This window comes from Lissotriton vulgaris, chromosome 2_1 (genome assembly GCF_964263255.1).
Source record: "Lissotriton vulgaris chromosome 2_1, aLisVul1.2, whole genome shotgun sequence".
Taxonomy (NCBI): domain Eukaryota; kingdom Metazoa; phylum Chordata; class Amphibia; order Caudata; family Salamandridae; genus Lissotriton; species Lissotriton vulgaris.
The window spans coordinates 1,982,183,331-1,982,203,812 of NC_141687.1; the positions used below are offsets into that span (position 1 = coordinate 1,982,183,331).

Sequence of the window (20,482 nt, forward strand, 5' to 3'; positions counted from 1 at the left end):
AATGTGTGTTGCAGGACTCCCAATGAATAATGGGAATAGAAGTCTGGTATAAAATAATGAGAGAATTGAATTCGACCCAAACAATAATGCCCTCTAAGTCTCTATTCAAAATGCACAGAGATGATAGAGAGCTTAATACAGGTAAAAGGCTCTGCCAGAAGGCAGAAATCCGAAATAGAAGGATCAACAGACTCCTCACAGGACAAAACACAAATAACTCGTTTATTAGCACCTGCTTTGTCAAGAACATTTTGGGAATATGTCAATGACCTCTATAATAAATCCATCAGTAAAGAAAATGCTGTTTCTGCGTACCAATGGACAAACCACATTATATCCCTATACGTTGGTCCCTAATCACCTTTCGCTATGGGGAAGCGCAACCAGGATATGAAAAGGAAGACCATGTAGAGTAACCAATCCACCTAACAATGGAGGAAACAAAAACAACACTCCGAAAAATTCTCAAAGATGGCGTGCCAGGGCCAAACCGCCATAACTGGGAACACCTTTAGGGAAGATGCAGACTTTTGGGCACCAGGAATGCATGACTTCTTTCAAGACTGCATTTTGTCATCTAATATCCCAGCGTCAGGAGGGGCTCCCTTCTGCATCCAATTCACCAAAAAAGTGGTAGCTCAAATCCAGAGACCAAAAGGCTTTTAGCCCTATTGGACGTGGAGGTTAAAGTCTTTGCAAAAGTCTTATTGTGCAAAATGGAGGCCTGGGTTACAGACTACAACACATCCCTTACTATCAGACAGGGTTTCATCCAATGGCATCAACTATGGGTAATGTGATTGCCCTGTCCTTTTTGGCAAACAAAGCCCTAAAAAAAGGTACAGTCCATGATACACATGCTTAATAGATTATAGCGTGGCATTTAATGGCATAACCATAACATTCTATAGACAAAGCTCAATGAGTGGGGGATGCAAACAAATTTACTAAAGGCAATAATTGCTTTATGCAAGGAATCTTGGATCCAAATTAAACTGACACAAGCCCGCATTTTCACAAAAATAAATAAAAATAAAGCATTAAAACAGGGTTGCGTATAGCACCGATGCTGTTTATCCTTTATACTGCCGATCTGGGGCTGGCACTATCGAAAGAAAACTTGTTTCCACCAAAAATAGGGATCTTAAAATGACCGATTTTACAATATGCCGAAGATCTTGTTATCTTGGACCATACCCGCATTGGGATGCAGTGGGCATTAAGCATACTGTATATTTACAACACCATGAACTGCCTAAAAGCCATCGCCACCAAACTCAAGTTTCTGATTCTTGAACAGCGCACTAAAGCAGATCAGCAGAGATGAAACTTGGGCCTGTTCTATATAACTTCAAATAGCAAATATAACTACTTGGGCATATTGCTGTTAGAAACAATCAAAGTATTTTTACAGTTCAGTGCAATCGAAGAAAAAGGCAGCAAAAACAAAATTAACACTTGCAAAACTCCATTGTACCTTGCACAGCCTCACCACAGAAAGAATCCAAACAGCAATCCGGGCTAAACCTTTACCAGCAATGAACTATGGAATTTCACCTTTCCCAGAATGCTCCTGAATACCTTAGAGCAGTGCCAATTCTGCGCCTATAGAATCATTTTTGGTTTACCAAAATACACAAGGCGTACTTTATTGCATCTGGAGCTTATGCTGTTAAGCCAGGACATGGAGTGCAAAATGGCCATTGTAAAATACCATCACCAGGTCGCCTCTGCAGAAGAAGGCACACTGAAATGCATATCCAGGCCATTTATAAAGAAAAAAACCAAATCCCTGGCAAAAATATTTTCAGAATGCCCTAAATACTTGGGACTTGAATCTTGAAATCATAAAACTAGGGCAATGAGACTGCATCAATTGAAGTGCATTTTAAAAACACAAGGAAGGCACCTGTCAAATGCGCTTTACTTGCAGAAAGTCACACACACTTTGGTGGCCCCAGGCCTGCTTCAATCGCACGAGCTAGTAATCTATCAGCCATATTTGAAGGCCCCGATGGGAAGGACAGCCTGAATAAGATAGTCTACATATGTGACTCTTGGCACTAACGTTATGGGAATTCAGAGCACAGTGGGGAAAAAAACACAGGGGTCGACAGCGGTGTCGTGTGGTGTCACAGAATCCCTAAGCCAGATTTTATGTTGCTGTCCTCCGCTGATAACTGATAGGCGCATTTTACTGAGGCCTTTATTCCCGAAGCATGAGCTAAGAACTTGCAGGTAAGTGGTCACTTATGTCTATACGTGTGACGTTCCAACGGAATTAGCTATAATGGTTAAATACTATTCCATAGTAGGGGTTCGACTGAGAGAGCACAACACCTGACCATCACCGACTGTACATCCCCTTCCACAACCCCAGAAAGGACCAGGCAGATAACAGTAGCGGGTGTTGGAAAGCACTTCGCACCTTAATGGATTTACATTATGCACAAATGTTATCCTGGCTGGGATCTACTGCCGGACAGAATCTCACAGCAGGTGATCGGCTAACAGAGTACAGAATCCGGCCATTACCGGAAGTATACCCCCCACCATGACTGGATCGATATCCCTTGTTAGCATTGCAGTATGAACCACTTGTACATGGCAGACAACAGTGATGTGCATTAGAAAGCACTTGATTTGTAATTGCCACAAGGAGAATTCTACCCTTAAGCTAGCTTTGGATACAGCGGTTATAATGGAACATTGCTAAATATAATTCCATAGCAGGTGTCCAGTTAGGGACTGTAACATCAGATTAGTGTTGTAAGTATATTCCTGAATGAATGAATGAAATATCACTTATATTGCGCAACTATGCCCAGTGGGCGTCAAGGCGCCTAAACCAAATAACAGACTGTTAGCAGACAGAAACAGAGCCTACTGGTATGCATTAATAAACAGCCAGGTTTTCAATGACTTCCTAAAGAGGTCGAGGGAAGGCAGTAGTTTGATTTCCAGGGGGAGTGAGTTCCACATCCAAGGTGCCTGTATAGAAAAAGCTTTGCTCCCCCATCTAGCCTTCTTGGCTCTGGGAATTACCAGTTGATTGAGCTCACTGGATCGGAGGCATCTGCTCGGAACGTATCTAGTAAGTAACGATCCAAGAGCATCGGAGCCAATGGAGGTTCTTCCTCGCTAATGTCATAGATGCCAACCAGGGCAAAGCGAGAGCAAACCGCGCTGCCGCGTTTTGTATAACCTGCAAACGCTGAAGCAGGCCCTTGTTGGCCCCGGCGTACACTGAGTTGCAGTAATCAAGCCTTGAACCAACAAGGGCGATAACCACCTGCTTCCGTGCCTGTGGGGACAGATAATGAACGATCCTTTTCAGGGTCTTGATGACACCCCAACAGGTAGCCACCGTTCTATTGACCTGGAGCTCCATAGAGAGCTGGGTGTCAAAGATGACGCCAAGGTTCCTAGCAGATTGTGTAGGTATAGGGCAGCTACCTAAAGAAGGAGGCCACCAATCACCTGACCACATGTCCTGGTCCTTGCCAAAGACCAGGACCTCTGTCTTGTCCCCGTTCAACTTTAGGGAGTTGCAAACCATCCACTCTGCAACAAGTTGCATGCAGGCCCTAAAGTTAGATGCGGTTTCACTCACAGAGTGGGTCAGGGATACCATGATCTGCGTGTCGTCGGCATACGACACTACCTCCATCCCCTGAGATCTTACTAGTCTTGCAAGGGGGGCCACGTAGATGTTGAACAGGGTCGGGCTCAATGCCGACCCCTGTGGCACCCCACATTGCAAGGACTTAGCAGGGGAGAGGTATTCACCTAGCATGACACGCTGCTCTCGTTGGTGTAAAAAGGAGCTCAGGAGACTGAGTGCCGGTCCTTCTACCCCTGCCTCCCTTAACCTAGATGTTAAAGTAAGGGGAGACAGGGTGTCGAATGCTGCTGAAAGATCAAGCAGCACCAGAACGGTGGTTAGACCCAAATCCACTTTTCTGCGGATGTTATCCATGACTTTCGTCAGGGCAGACTCCGTGCTATGCAGCTTTCTGAAGCCATGTTGGGACCCGTCCAGGAAGCCTGAGGTGTCAAGGAAATTGGAAAGATGGAGATTCAAATGGGTCTCCAACATCTTAGCAGGGGCCGGCAGCAGGGAGATGGGTCTGAAGTTCTTCAGTACTCCGGGGTCTAAGGTGGTCTTTTTCAGCAGCGGCTTTACAATGGCTTTCTTCCAAAGAGATGGGAAGATGCCCTGTTCTAAGGCTCCATTCATGACTTCCAACATCGGAGGAAGAATGATCTCTCTGCAGCTCTTAAGTACTTTCAGAGGAACTGGATCAAGTGGGGATGAGGATTTTGTTTTGTCCAGCAGGCTATTAAGATCCTCTAGAGAAAGAGCAGGAAAATGTTCAAGGGACTGAGGGGAATCTGTATTCCAAGCTTCCAGTCGTTTAATTTGAGAAAAATCCTCAGAACTAAGCGAGTTCCTCTGTGACTTTAGAGCTATGTAAATATCATCTATCTTTTTGTAGAAAAAGTCTGATATATCATTACATAGCTCCTGGGAAGCAACTACAGGGTCAGGAACCTGGAGGGAGCACAGTGAGTCTACTATTTTGAAGAGCTCTTTAGAGGATGTTAAAGAACAGGTTAAGTTGGAAAAATAGTCCTGTTTTTCCCTAATGACTCTCTTTTTGTACTCCCGTAGTAGGTTTTTATAACCTTCTCTGTCTTTGAGATCCCAGGATTTACGCCACCCCCGTTCCTTCTGTCTGCATTTTTGTCTGAGAAGCCTCAGATCGGCGGAAAACCAGGGGGCAGTTGGCTTCTGTCTAGCTGCAGATTTCAAGGAAGGAGGGGCTCGTTCGTCAGCAGCTCTGGTAATGGCATCAGTGAGTTCTTGGGCCGAGTCATCCACCTTCCGCTGAGTAGAAATATTGATGTTAAGAATGAAAGGGGCTAGAGCCTCCTTAGTAAAGTTTTTGAAGCTCCTTTTAGATTGTTTTTTGCCAGTGCCCACAATAACATCAGGGCAGGGAATATCTAAAGACAGCGGGACTGCTAGATGGTCAGACCAGGTAATTGGTACCGGTATACCGACCTCTAGTCTAGAATCATTAGAAAAGATCCCGTCCAGGATATGTCCCGCCTTGTGAGTCGGGTGGAGAACTCGTTGAACAAAATCGCATGCCTCCAGAGAATTAAGCAGAGAGAAGGTATCTTTCGAAGAAAAATCCTCTAAGTGAAAGTTAATGTCACCCAGGATGGTGAAATGCGGTCTGCCAAAATAAGGTTCCAAAATTCTAAAAAGTTCTGGGCAAAAGTTGGCTCTGGACCCGGGGGGCCTATAGAGTAGAATACCAGCAAAGGCACTCACCGGAGTATGCACAATACAAAAGTATAGCGCCTCAAAGGGATCCGTAGAGACCGATAGGGGTTTTATAGTACAGGAAAGAGTAGATTTAAAGAGGATGGCTATTCCGCCACCTCTACAGCGATCTCTATCTAACCTTAGGAAGGTGCCTTCAGGTATGGCCAAAAGCAGATCATGGCCAGAGGACTCAGAAGCCCACGTTTCTGTAACAAAGACCCAGTCGGGATTCCTCGAGCTAACAAAGTCGTGAAATTCAATCTCATGTTTGATCAAAGAGCGAGCATTGATCAAAAATCCCTGTTTGGATTGGGAAACATGGCTGGCAGGCACAGATGGAATAGAATGAATAAGGGCCTGAGTAGAGCAAGCAAACGAAATGTTGCAAGAGGGACACGAGCGAGCCCGACGCAATACCTCGGGTCTAAGCCGATGGTGGCAGCAGAGCACAGGGGGTCTCAGGGACTGAAGAGTACAGAACAAATCATCCCGAGTGGGGGGTGCGTGCACGCCAGGAGTCCCAGAGCTCAGCCCGTCCAGCAGCGCGTCCTCAGCGCGGACGGGCGCAGACGGGCTGAACTCTGGCGTAACTCCGGCGTCAATCTGGCGTCCCCGCAGCGCGTAACCGCTGCGCGTCAGCATGACTGGCTTAAATACACGCCTAGCGTCCTTCTGACGCCTAGAGCGTCAAGCCTACCTGCTGGCGCCGAAAAGCGGCACCGAGTACTTCCAAAATGGCGCTCCTGAGATGCCAGTTACGCGAGGATGCGGACCCGCCCAACAGCGGTGTGGTTCCCAAAAGTTAGAATGCAAGTGAGGGCCAGGCGCGCTTTAAAAACAGGGGAAATGTAAATAAATCCAAATGAGATGAAAAACGAGGTAATTTAAAAACACACAGCAGCTCTGGTCCTACTGCGCACACAGCGCGTACCACAGTTGAAATAACAGCTGACAAGGGGGGAGCCTGAGATTTACCTGGCTTAAATACACGCCTAGCGTCCTTCTGACGACTAGAGCGTCAAGCCTACCTGCTGGCGCCGAAAAGCGGCACCGAGTACTTCCAAAATGGCGCTCCTGAGATGCCAGTTACGCGAGGATGCGGACCCGCCCAACAGCGGTGTGGTTCCCAAAAGTTAGAATGCAAGTGAGGGCCAGGCGTGCTTTAAAAACAGGGGAAATGTAAATAAATCCAAATGAGATGAAAAACGAGGTAATTTAAAAACACACAGCAGCTCTGGTCCTACTGCGCACACAGCGCGTACCACAGTTGAAATAACAGCTGACAAGGGGGGAGCCTGAGATTTACCTGGCTTAAATACACGCCTAGCGTCCTTCTGACGACTAGAGCGTCAAGCCTACCTGCTGGCGCCGAAAAGCGGCACCGAGTACTTCCAAAATGGCGCTCCTGAGATGCCAGTTACGCGAGGATGCGGACCCGCCCAACAGCGGTGTGGTTCCCAAAAGTTAGAATGCAAGTGAGGGCCAGGCGCGCTTTAAAAACAGGGGAAATGTAAATAAATCCAAATGAGATGAAAAACGAGGTAATTTAAAAACACACAACAGCTCTGGTCCTACTGCGCACACAGCGCGTACCACAGTTGAAATAACAGCTGACAAGGGGGGAGCCTGAGATTTACCTGGCTTAAATACACGCCTAGCGTCCTTCTGACGACTAGAGCGTCAAGCCTACCTGCTGGCGCCGAAAAGCGGCACCGAGTACTTCCAAAATGGCGCTCCTGAGATGCCAGTTACGCGAGGATGCGGACCCGCCCAACAGCGGTGTGGTTCCCAAAAGTTAGAATGCAAGTGAGGGCCAGGCGCGCTTTAAAAACAGGGGAAATGTAAATAAATCCAAATGAGATGAAAAACGAGGTAATTTAAAAACACACAGCAGCTCTGGTCCTACTGCGCACACAGCGCGTACCACAGTTGAAATAACAGCTGACAAGCCTCGTATGAACTGCAGAAGGGAATGGCCCGCATGTGACATACACCACTAATAGGACCCAGAATGCATCCTGTGCTCTTATGGACTTGTGCTTGTACAAATGTTACCCTGGTTTGTAACCACCACATATGGTGGTCGTTAATAAGGTTATTTACAGTTTTACCTGCGCTTCTTGTTCCCTTGACCCCATGCAACGCTCGCCTATGTCTGTTGCTAATGATGACTTGTGTTAAATGCACTTTTGCTTGGACCTGAAATGCTGTTCAGAATGATTTTATATTTTTGCTTCCTGCCTAAATGCAATGGCTGTATAAGGTGGCTGTTACCATATATGTTTTTTAGACTAAGCATTGCACCTTTGCACTTTCTATTTTGTATAGTGGGTCATAGGTTTGCGAGCAAGTACTTGCATTAGGTGACCGCCCACATTTTGTTGATTACCAGGCTTAATCCTCGGAGGTATGGTTTATCACTACTGACTGCTTGGTTGCTTTTGATCACTATATTCAGTGACTTCTTGCATTTTAATATATGTACAAACTGGTTAGATATTTATTGTTAGCATCTTAATGTACTCCAGGGTCGTGGTGCAGTAATGGGAACAACAGTACAACATGTGCTTATTGGAACCGGCAGTGTCTGGTTGGCTGAAGGGATGCCCTCAGCCAGGCAGAACTACAGCTCCTTTCAAGGGCAGGTGATTACACTCGCTGTATAACCCGTGCTCACTTTTTGGTAGTTTGGCACTGAGCAGTCAGGCTCACTACAGAGGCAATGTGTAAAGCAAAGGCACAGCAGCCACTCGCGATCAATACACTGACCATCACAATAGAGACTTCCCAGAGGATGTATGTAAAAACGTTTACATTCAACACACATATTCAGTCATTATAACATGACCATCATATACTTTTGGGCATAAAACACAATCAGAAATATTGCTATCAGTCCTGGGCCCACTCATATTGTTACGATTTTGCTAGTATGCACATAGTGGACAATTCCTAATCTAACCCCCACAAAATTGAGAGAAAAAAACCCTTATGCAGTGCACAATATCACAATTATATACATACAATAGACACCGCCACAATATTAATCCTTTTCCACCCCGGCCGCAAGGCGACCAGGGTGGAAAAGCGGCGGACGGTCTTTCCGTCCGCCGCGGTCTCCCCGCCATACTAATATGGCAGGGGGTAATATAGGTGCGGATGGTGGGCGGATTTCCCCCGCCAGGCCGGCAGTGGCTACCGCCAACCTGGCGGGGGCAATCCGCCCGCCATCCTAATGGGCCCTTAAGTGTCACAATCTCTCTCTTCAATCTATCCCATTTGTCCCTCAAATGGCAGAGGCCTGCTGTACCTGTGGGATACCCATGCTTTATGGCTGTTGATTTGGGATGCACAGATGTCCTCCCCCGGCCACTGGTGTCCACTGGAGGCAGAAACCACAGTCCCTGACAGTCTTGGAGCAAAGAAATGTCCATATTCTATAACTCACGAAGGAGCACAGGGGAACCCTACTCACAGTGGAACCAGGGTAGTGGTTATATATGCAAAAACAGCGGTTCCAGTGGATAATAGGAAAACTAATTTAAGCAGTAAAGATGCACAATGGCAATAAACATACGAAGGACTTGGTAAAGTCAGAAGGCAAAAATGAACTATCTACACAGATTTTTCTCAGTATAATTTATAAAACATAGTAAATATTATAAACACTTTCTTAACTTCAAAAAGCGCAACACTTTGTGCATAGTGTCCCCAAGTGAAAGATGGAACCAAAAAGTGACTCTACACAGTGAAAGATTTGATGCAAGGTTTTAAATGGTCGCTTATTACGATTCATGGAAACCTTACATCAAATCTTTCACTGTGTACAGTCACTTTTTAGTTCCATCTTTCACTTGGGGACACTATGCACAAAGTGTTGCGCTTTTTGAAGTTAAGAAAGTGCTTATACTATTTACTATGTTTAAACATAGGGGCTTTCCTGGGGTTTCCTGGTGGAGTGCCTACCTGACATGGGATGACCCTCTCAGGGTTGGCTGAGGCATAAGTGAGGCAACTTAGGCAGGGGCGCAATGGCGTCCCACAGGCCTACCATTGCATACCCCATGTAGGTTGATGGCTGTCCAGTGGGTGGCACCCTCAGTGAAAATCCCACTACTAGACAGTGCCATACCTGTCCTGGTTATGATGTGTACCTATTTACAGAATGAATGGAGCTACGACACGAAAACCCCATCAAATCCGCATCCCCAGCCCAATGTGGCAGTGGCGGCTCCTCGGGGGAGTGCGGCAGGAAGTGGGGTGGGGTGGGGCAGGGGAGGGTAGTAAACTATGGCATACGACCAAACCGAGTTAAGTACATAATAAATGAATAAAACGAATGACATTGCGCGTGCTGCAACCCAATCGGCGATGCAGCGCGCAATGTAATTTAGTTTTATTTATTTATATATGTAACTCGGTTCGGCCGTATGCCGGGGTTTACTACCCCCACCCTGCACCTCCCCCGCCCCACCGCACTCCCTGGAGGACCCGCCACTGCAATGTGGGTGAGGCAGGCGGGCACACCTTCCCTCTGCCATACAGAAAGAAAGTGCTCATTCTCCTAAGGTTTTATGCTGAGAGTGTTGGCAAGACTAGGAGGAAAATGCAAAGCGTTTTGATGTTATTTTTCCTAAGGAGGTCATGTTTGCTATTTTGCAACGTTTTTATTGTCAAGTTTTTAATTAATTATACAGTAAAGAATGTTACTACATTGTTCTAAGTAATGCCGCGGATGTAGCACAGAAAACAAATATAGAATTGGCGTGTAAGACATACAGATTTACAACACTTTCCGCCATAGGCTAGCTCATGCACTTGTACCATAAAACAAACAAATGACACCGTCATCCACCTCAGACCCCTCTTGTATATGGAATGGCATGAATGTGCACATGGAAATCCATGGACATACCTGAAAACCAGCAGATAACAGAGAGGAAGCACATGAAGAAGAGCAAAGAAGCCAAGCCCTCATCTAGAGTATGGATGGTGAACTGTTGGTCTTCCATTCCAGTGCAGAGATGTACTTTGCTGCTCTTGTGGAAAAACGACAGCCATACTTATAGATTTGTATCAAGCAGGTGGCAATGTTGGTGACTTCAGCAGAGCCTCCATTGACTGCACCCAAACATTGCTGAGAGGGTGCTGTGTTTAATGTTACCACTCAGCAATTATTGTTGGTTCTCAAAAAAAACTCCCACAGTGGCAATGTTCCTGATTTATTGGGCAGTTTCTGCCAGCATGCTGGAGTAGAAGGGAGGATGTTTTAGCCCTGACTAGTTGATGCTCTGGCACATTGCCCAACTCCTCTGGAGAACATTCTGGCCACATTTCTTGAAATGTATTTAGGTCATAGCATAGCTGGGCTCAGCAGCGTTTGATCCACCTAAGAAGAAGCCTGGTTCATTGTATTCCCTGAGCTAGCACTAACATAGAAAACAGTGATTATTATCTTGCAAGTTCACTGCTGCCATAGACATGAAGGCATTATCAAGAGAGTCAAAAGTAATACAGTCAAAACAGTATAGAATGCACTCTCAGGTATTGGTTTGTGAAGGGATTGTGGAGATAGTTGTAAGTCAAACAGTAAGACCTTGAAAGGCCATGGCTCAAGTCAATAGGTACAGAATTGCACTTCGATGTTGAGTCTTAATTGTGGTTGGATTACATATTGATGAAGTACTGACAAGAAACACTTACCCAGTGTGGTATATGAAAGATCATATTTGGGATCTTCCACCAGTCATGCTTATTCCTTGAACCCTGATTTCACATCACCTGCGCCCTGTTAGAACTGGGGGTCTCTAGTTGGCTGAGTTAGGTACCTTAGTACAAATACGGACCCTTGCTCCTAAGTCAGGGAAAGGAAGGACACCTTTTCAGATAGCCCTTGCTCAACCCCTCTGTAGCTTGGCACGAGCAGCCAGGCTTATCTCCAAGGCAAATGTGTAAAGTATTTGCAACCACACTCCCAGTAACCCAGTGATAACACCACAAATGGACTCCACATGAGTTTAATAAAAAAACAAGTATATATTTATAAAAAAAGATATTGCAATAAGACCACACGATAAAAATCCAACATATGCGTATTTGTAATATTTCAACTTGCTGACTATTAGGCCAGCAAGCCCTTGTAAGTTCTTACAGTATTACTGAGCAATTCTCGATGATCCAATGCAGTCCTAATGCAATGCTATGCAATCCGTAATTTAAGAATCAGGCACTTTGTGATGTAAAAATAATGCAGTTCAAAATGCAACAATCAGACGGTACGTAATGCCAAAATAATGCAATTCGTAATGCAACAATCAGGCAGTTCATAATGCCAAAATAATGCAATTCGTAATGCAACAATCAGGCAGTTCATAATGCAAAAATAAAGCAACAATCAGGCAGTTTGTAATGCCACAATAATGCAAGTTGAAAATTAACAATCAGGCAGTTGGTAATGTCAAAATAATGTACTCCGGCACCGAACGCAGTGTTCTGGACGGTCTCTAGGCCAATATTACTGACTCACGGCCAGCTACTGCCAAAATATGCCCCCAATACTGTTATGATGGAAAACAAAGTGCAGCTCCACACTCCGTCCCCGGTACTGACACTCCTCGGCAAGTACGGGCAACGATACACACTTGAGCAGAGGCTCACGCTACAAAGATGGAAAAGGACAAGAGTGTTTTTCTCATAGCCCGCACCCATCCCCAGGCAGCACGCTTGCTTGCTGAGCGTTACCTGGGGGGTACGATCCCAATCTCCTCTCCTCTCCTTGCTGCTTGGGCCACTGATGCGACTTAGTTGATCTTGGGCAGTGGAACTCGGACCTCCAACAGTGATGGCTCGAGGTCTCTCCTTGGCAACGGCAGGCTCGGGCCGGCGGTGGTGAATTCTCACAGCTCCTCTGGGGATGCCGGTCTGGGCCAATGGCAATGACGATCGCAGCACTTCTGGTCACACTGTCGATCGAAGCATAGAACAAGACTGCTCCTGGACACACAGTCACAGAGCAATTTCTCACGACGGTCTCAGGCTGCCACAGGGCACATGCACACAGTGTCACTGAGACTCACTGGAGCTCCGGGTGCGCACCATCACAGGGCAATCCTCACGAAGGTCTCAGACTGTACGAAGCACACACACACATAGCGTCGCTGGGATTCACTTGGACTCCGCCCGCCCGCCCGCCATCGTAATCGGCCCCTTAGTTTGGTTTCGTAAAGGGGTAAAGACAGTAAAGGTACTAAAGATTTACAGTCAATGGGTCAAGGTCCTGAAACAACTTCCTAAACCATGCGACGAGATACGATAATCAGCTTACCTTCATGAGAGCTTTAAAACTCCACACATAAAGCCCTCAACTATCTATGTCCATGCCTTTCTCCTGACCAGGGTTAGGATCATCTTGCTCCAGGAAGCAGACTAGGATGATAGCCTCATGTAATAAATAACTACTACTACTACCACTGCTACTATTACCACTACTAAAACTGTTACTAATATTAATAATAACAATATTAATAATTGGTGATATCAAGGCCTGAGCAAAACTTTTATATCCCTTGGAAAATCCATATAATTCAGAATTGGTTTCAGCGAGAGACCAATGTGAGAGGAAAGGGTCTTCAGTGAGACACTTTCTCCTCTTAACAGCCTCATCTCTTGAGTCCGGTATGACCAGGTGAACCCTCGCATTCATTTCATACGTGAGATACAGTGAAATATAGTTTGGTTTTTTTAAGTCATGACATTTCGTTTAATTTGGCACAATTGTTGTACAATTTTGCATGATCTTATAAACCAAAATTTCACATGGGTATAGCTTTATCTTTGTCATATTAATAATAATAATAATTATGTGTTATTAATATTATTGTGTTGTTGTAGTTGTTTCTGTTATAAATAATAAATTAGTATATACTTCTGGAAAAATCCCACCAGTGATTGATTTTGGAAAGCCTCTTCCTTATTAAATGTCCCGGTGCCCTGCACAGGGTTTACGCAAGTCTCCAGTCCTGTTGGCATTGAATATCTGCTTATCCCCACTAAATACATAATATTGCTCAGCAAAAGAAATGAAGAGTACCTATGAAATAGCTGTTGGACTCAATTGAAATGATGTAAAGGAAACCAACATAAACATGACCTTTTTCCCCATCCTTTGTATTCTCAGGAGTATCTGCAGATGCCCCGGGACAGTTTCCAGAAGCTCCTGATGTCTGCTGAGAATGATGCGGTGAAGCGCTTTGTCTCGGTGATGCATCGCTCCTGGCACCGTGTGCAGGTATCCAGACAGAAGAGCACTGGCCTGTTAGAATCTGTTCACTGTCTTTTATATGGTATCATCAGGGTAGCTTTCTTGCCATGGGAGGTTTGCAATGTCTGTTTGAAGAGCCCTGGAGTGATAATTCTGAAAAAGAGAAGCTAGGCCTGAGTATCCTTGTTATGTATTGTCTGACCTCCACCCTGTTCATTTTAGGTTTGGGTTCAATGATTGGCACCTCTACCATTTATTCATGCCAAACAAGTTTGGGGGTATAAAAACCTGGGTGCACGATGTTGAATTTCAGACGTTGTGATAAACCTACCAAATACAATGTCAGCTGCTCTGGGACAGAGTTACATTTGTGTCTCCTGCTGATCTGTGCTATGCTGTTTTCTCTGGTGGGCAGGCAGAAAGAGTTCCAGTAATGATGTGAGTTTCAGTATTACTCCACTGTTTCAATAACTCTTTCTGAAGAGCAAATTACAGCAATTTCCTGGCTGGGGTCCTCCGAGTGCTAAGTGAACTATAAACATATTAATATGGTTTCACAGCCCAAAATAGTAAACGTTAAACGTTGTACGTAGCAGGTCCGGTCCACAAATGTGCAGAGTACTCAGTTTTCATGGAGGGAAAGAAATGCAGTGGAATTGACAACATTGTGATCACTAAGGCCCCTGCGGTGCTGTGGCCGGCCGCCAGTGGTGCGATGGTCCCGCACTGCCAATTAGGAAGGGACCGCCACCCTGGCGGTCGCATCCCGCATATTCAACATTATGGTGGGCGGTCCTATAAGCAGCACCCGCCACAATGTTGAAAATGCATGTTGTGCATTGGCATGCACAACGTGAGAGGCACTGCGCGGTGCCTGCCACCTTGTGAATGCCAATGTAGGGGGGTACCATGGGTACTCCTCAGGTGCAGCCCCCCACCCCGTGACAATTGCCTACCGGCGGAAAAGTGGCGGACGGTCTTCCCGTCCGCCACGGTACCACCGCAATGCTAATGTGGCGGGGGGTAAATGGCCGTCCGGTGGGGTGATCCGCCGCTATGCTAATGGATGGACCCCTAAATGTGTTTAGTATAGAACATGTATGTTTAGCATTGAAAATTAAACTTTGTATGGTGAATGCATGCTTACTGCATTGTACACATAGGATTAACAGTTTCCTTTGTAAAAGCTAAATCACATGTTAAGTCAGGGATTGTCATTTAAAAAATTGGTATATCGCAGGAGGTGAAGTATTTGTTTAATTTATTCACCACATTTTCATCAACATGTTGATACTGAAATATGTTAGACTTTCAGAGATACAGGCATTGAATTGCAGTGCTGATTATGTACTATTATTCCAAGAAGGTGAAGCGTGGAGCAAGCGGCAGAGTGTATTGCATTGTTAATTAGAGGAGATCATTCTGTAGAGGAAGAGACCTGCATGGACTAGTGGTCCATTGCCCAGTAAAAGCGATATGAGTAGGTGATAAACTCCACTACATTTACTACTACACAGACATGTGATTCTTCACAGAAGGTCTAACTATTAAGTGGGAATGAATTTTGCATCTGCCCAATAGCAATTAAACATCCATCCCGCTTTCCAGCTATCCACCAATTCCACAGACTGCCTGTCCATTCGCCCACTGTCTATTTTTGTCTACTTGTGAGCTGTCTGAGAGTGCCTGTGTCTGTGTGTGACTTTAATGTGTGTCAGCGGTGACTGGCAGCACAAAAATATGGGGGCCGCCATGCGCCCAACTCCCCTAAATGATGCACGCCAGGTTCCGCACTCCCGGCGATGGTGGTGTGATGTCCACGAGCAGGAACTGGAAGACTTCCCTTCCTGACCGGTGGAACTCGAATCCTGACCAATCCTGGAGCTGCTGTCAGCATGAGAGCAGCTCCAGGATTAGTGGGAGCAGGCTAACCCAACGTTCATTTTGAGGCTGGGGCCAGTGCCCGCAATCCTCCGTCTGTTTTACAGCAGGGGGATTGGTGGGTGTGCAGTGCGCACGTCATGTTGGCCATAAGTAGTCAGCCAGCCAGCCAATTTCGCCATGTGCACTGATAGGGGAAGCAGTAACTTCATGTTTACGCTGTACATAGGGCGAGCTGGTGGCACAATAAAATGGCATTATTATGCCGTTTTATTTGGTAGTGTTTGCGCTCGCAGCAGAGGGGACGCTACTTCGCCATTTAAGAGGAGACTCCCCTGATGTGTGTGTAGGAGTCTCTGTGTTTTGGTCTATGCAAACGTCTCTGTCTGTTGATCTGTGTGCATGAATGACAGCATGTTTAATGACCCGTTTTCATGGCTATATGTAGATCAGGGCCACTGGAATTATATAGCAAGGTAAGACAAATTATGCTGCAGGGTTGACTAATTTATCTGGTAAGAAAGGGAGAATTATGTAGCATAATGCGGACATTTTTTAATAGTATTACTTAATTATGTTTACATTTTTACACATTTTAACACTGTCTGGGCATAAGTACCAGTTTAACAACCAAATTCAGCAACAAGCAATTGAAAAGTGACCAGTCAACGTCCTCAGTGGGTCTCCCACTGCGCTGTAACAAGTCACCATGTTTTTAGTAAACTTTGATCTATTTGGACTAGAAACAACCTTTTATTTTGCAGCAGAAGATGGATTATTTGGCAAATGCAGCAAATCCCTAATTGTGTGCATTATACTACATAATCACATAGGTCCAGTGGTCCTCCTGTAGGTTTAGTGCTCAGTGTGCATGGCTGATTATAGATTTGTATGCAAGTTTAGTTCTGTGTCAGATGGTGTGCATGCATATGTGAATGCATGTCAGATGAGCATGTCTGCTGATAGTTTCTGTGCAGGACGTCTATAGATATGATTAATTCTGTCTGTTTTGAGGTTTTTTGGTGTGCAGTTGCTTCTGCATTCATGCATGTCCTTTTGATCTTTGTCAATGTATGCATGTTGGTTGTGTCTCTATATACAGAAGACAAATCTATTGACTTTAACAATGTTTCTTGAGTAAGATCTCTCAGAAGACTGTTAATTTTAATATTGCTGTTCTTATGGCTCATTTTCATTCGGTGACATGTGGTGAATGATTCACTCCTGATCACAATGTCGTCACAATGTGACAATATTTCCTGCCGCTACCCATCTGGACCTATTGATCGTGAGGTGCTTCTATGGACCCTGAAATATATGATAGGTATTAGGGATCTGCTTTGCTTTGGCTCGCCTTGTTCCAACCAGGCAGGTCTAATCATTTTTTGCTGGTCTCTATTATCATTAAAACACACATGATATGTCAGCTGAAAGGACAGTGATTTATTTACGCTTTAGTGCTCCCGCATCCCATTAACAGCCTTTACAGTGAAAGCCTTCAGATCAGCAAATCGTTTCCTCTGACTTGGTTGGTACCTCATCCTACTATGAACTTGACCAGGCAATTGTACCCAAATGGATAGAGCTGGAATCAGAATTGCAATTTTGTCAGGCTGAGGTTATCAAGATCCAGGTAATAACCATGATGAGATGAAGGCTTTATTGGTGTGAAAGTTGTGAGAGGTGTGAGTGTGACAGCAGTGAATCCTGATCTGTATCTCAAGTAGAAACCGGCCAATTGTATCCACAGGGTACAGTGAGTTACTCCGGAATTACACTTAGCTCAAGAGAATTGGTAGTATCATTTTTATCCTTTACTTTCAGATATGAAATGAGCATGCTAATGAAAAATGGTAGATTGGAATTTTATGCCTACTAACACACTGTTTTTTTTTTCTCTAATGGCAAATACGTTTTGTTGTTTTATTAAAAAACATATCGCTAGAGTTGGCTTTCTGGTCACTGATTGTTAGTGCATTTGCAGTAGCAGGTCTCTCTCATTTAAGGCATACTGGTGTCTGCTCTTGCTCAGTGGGATTTCATAGATCATCAGGCGTGTGCATGCAAGGCACACAGCACTAAGGCACTCTTGTTGGTGATACTGCAGAGTAGAGTCTGCTTTCCTTGTGCTCTGGGCACTCGAACCCTCGTCTGGAGGCGATCCGCTCCGGAGGGTGCCGCCATTTTGGGTTGGGAGCCGGCCGAGCAGTGCAGTGCTCCGCCCCTCCCGCCCTTTCTTCTTTATATGGCCCCCCTCATGAGGAAGCGCAGCGGACGAGCGCAGCGGGCGCGCCGGCGGCGCGCCGAAGGCTCGCCAAAGGCGAGCCCATCTGCGCCCGTCCGCGCCAGACCCGCGCCCAGGGCCAGTCCCCCTGTCGCTCCCACACCCTACCCACTATCCAGGCTTGTCTATAACAGAGACACGCTCCTAGCCATAAACATCGTACATCCCTGTAGGGACGGCAATATCTGGGATCCCGGGACCAAACACCTTCCTATGCCTTCCCACTGCCCCAAGTGCCTGTCACCATTGCTCAAACCTCTCTGGCTACCAATTGCTCAACTAAGAGACCAGTCTTCCTGCTCTACAACCAACTACCCCCTGGCAAAATGCCTCCTCCTCAATACGAGGTCTCTTGTTAAGCACAGCTTAGAAGTTGCCGAGTACATTCAGGATACCGGCATAAAAATTGCATTTATCACGGAAGCCTGGACCGATGCAGCATCAGGTCCAGATATAGTGAAAGCCACCCCTCAGGACTTTATCTGCTACACACAAAATAGGGATAAGAGGAGAGGGGGCGGCCTAGCCATCATATATCACAAAGACATCAGAGGCTCCTTTCAACCCGGTCCCCCTGAACTAGACGAATCTCTGTTGTTCAATTTTACCCTCTCTAATCACCAGTCCTTTACAGGATGCCTTGTTTATAGGCCCCCGGGCGAGAAAACTAGATTTCTAGCAGCCTTGAGCAAATTACTAGAAGTAGCAGCTTGCTCCCAAAGATTCACTCTTCTGGGTGATTTTAATTTCCATCTGGAATGCAAGACATCTCCTGAAACCCAGGAACTAATTGACTTGTTGGCGGGGATCGACATGCTACAACTAGTAACCGATCCTACTCACAGAGCAGGACACACCCTAGACGGGATTTTCTCTAATCAGGTCCATTTGAAAGTCTCCTCTGTTCTGCCAGTCTTCTGGTCCGACCACTCAGCAGGTCACTTCTCTATCCCTCTCACCACCCATGAAAAATCTGTTAATAAGAGAAACAACCCGAAACTAGTGAGAAAATGGAAAAATATCACTGGGGACTCTCTAGACAACACATTAAACAACACATTGCCCCTTCTCTCGAACACTGTGGAGGAAGCAGCTAAGACCTATACTACCTGGCTGGACCGGGCCTGCCTTCTCTTAGCTCCCCCCAAAACCACCTACTCCACTCGGGCCAAGCCTGCCGCCCCGTGGTTTACAAATCAAATAAGGGAACACAAAACAAGGTGCAAAAAACTTGAAAAAATCTGGCGTATGCACTATAGGGAATCGGACAAAAAAACGCTTAACTCGGAACAAAGACGCTACAAGGAATCCATCCTACAAGCGAAAAAAGCCTTTCTCACGAGTCAGATAGAAGACGCTACTAATACCCCTAAAGAACTCTTCCTCACGGTCGCTTCCCTAGCTAACCCCAAACCCATTGAAATTCCAGCAAGCCTCCCACTCTGCGAAAGTTTGGCAACCTTCTTTCGTGAAAAGGTGGAAAACATCTTTCTCCCCCTGGACAGGATAGTGATGACTTCCTCACCGAGAGAGGCCCCCGATCCCGCCAGACCTGAACCCATGCTTCAATTTTTCCCGCCCATTACGGAAAAAGAAGTGAGCAGTCGCCTACTAAAAATTAAATCAGGCTCCCCTCATGACCCCTGCCCCACGACAATAACTAAACTCGCACCAGATGCGATTGCCAGGGTTCTCACCCCCCTCTTCAATCAGATGTTGGAGAAAGGGGAATATCCCGCTAGTTGGAAGCAAGCCTCCATCCTACCCCTGCTAAAAAAAAACAATCTTGATATCACGGAGATGAATAATTATCGCCCGATTGCCAGACTCCCCCTCCCGGCCAAAATAATAGAAGGCTACCTGAACGCACAACTTAGTGCCTTCCTGAAATCAGCGGATGTACTGGATTCCTCCCAACACGGCTTTCGAGAGGGGCACAGCACGGAATCCGCCCTGATCAAATCTATGGAAGATATCAGGCAGGTGATGGATGCAGGGGGCAGAGCAGCCCTGATCCTATTGGATCTTTCTGCGGCCTTCGATACGGTCCACCATAAGCTATTGGTGGACCGGTTGAGGGCCTGTGGAATTCAGGGTGAGGCTTTAAAAATCTTACAAGCCTTCCTATCTGATAGATCCCAGACAGTGGCGTTGGGCAGCTACGAATCTCAACCCTTTGTACTTCCCTGTGGAGTCCCCCAGGGCTCCTCGTTAAGCCCAACCCTTTTTAATGTATATGTGTCCACCCTCGCCCCGGTGATTCGATCGTTCGGCTTTCAACTCACGGCCTACGCCGACGACACTCAGATTGTGGTGTCCCTCCTTCCCGGCAACACAGAAAACACCGCCGATAGATTCAGAAACAGCATGCTCGAAGTTGGCCGCTGGATGGCACAAAGCTGCCTCAAACTGAATTCCTCAAAGACCGAGGTTTTGCTCTTTGGTGACAGAGACAAATTTTGGTCCCCGAGATGGTGGCCAGACGAAATGGGACCTCTCCCAGAACCGGTGGACAAAGTGAAAAATCTCGGTATACTGGTGGACACCACCCTGACCTTTAAATCCCAGGTGGGCGCCCTCTCCTCCTCCCTTCACTTCATACTCAAAACCATCAGGAAAATTTTACCCTACCTTGATAAGAAACACAGGAAAACAATAGTCACTGGTCTAGTGCTTTCACGCCTAGACTATTATATATAGTATACTGAATAAACTCCAA

At 46.0% G+C, this 20,482-nt stretch overlaps 1 protein-coding gene across 1 annotated transcript in view; it reads left to right on the forward strand.

Moving 5' to 3' along the window:
- STRC (stereocilin) overlaps window positions 1-20,482 on the forward strand; it is a 446,062-nt gene that overhangs the window by 95,908 nt on the left and 329,672 nt on the right. Inside the window, exon 5 of the mRNA XM_086957009.1 lies at window positions 13,515-13,600. Coding sequence (XP_086813135.1) covers window positions 13,515-13,600 — 86 coding nt within the window. The remainder of the gene's footprint in view (window positions 1-13,514; window positions 13,601-20,482) is intronic.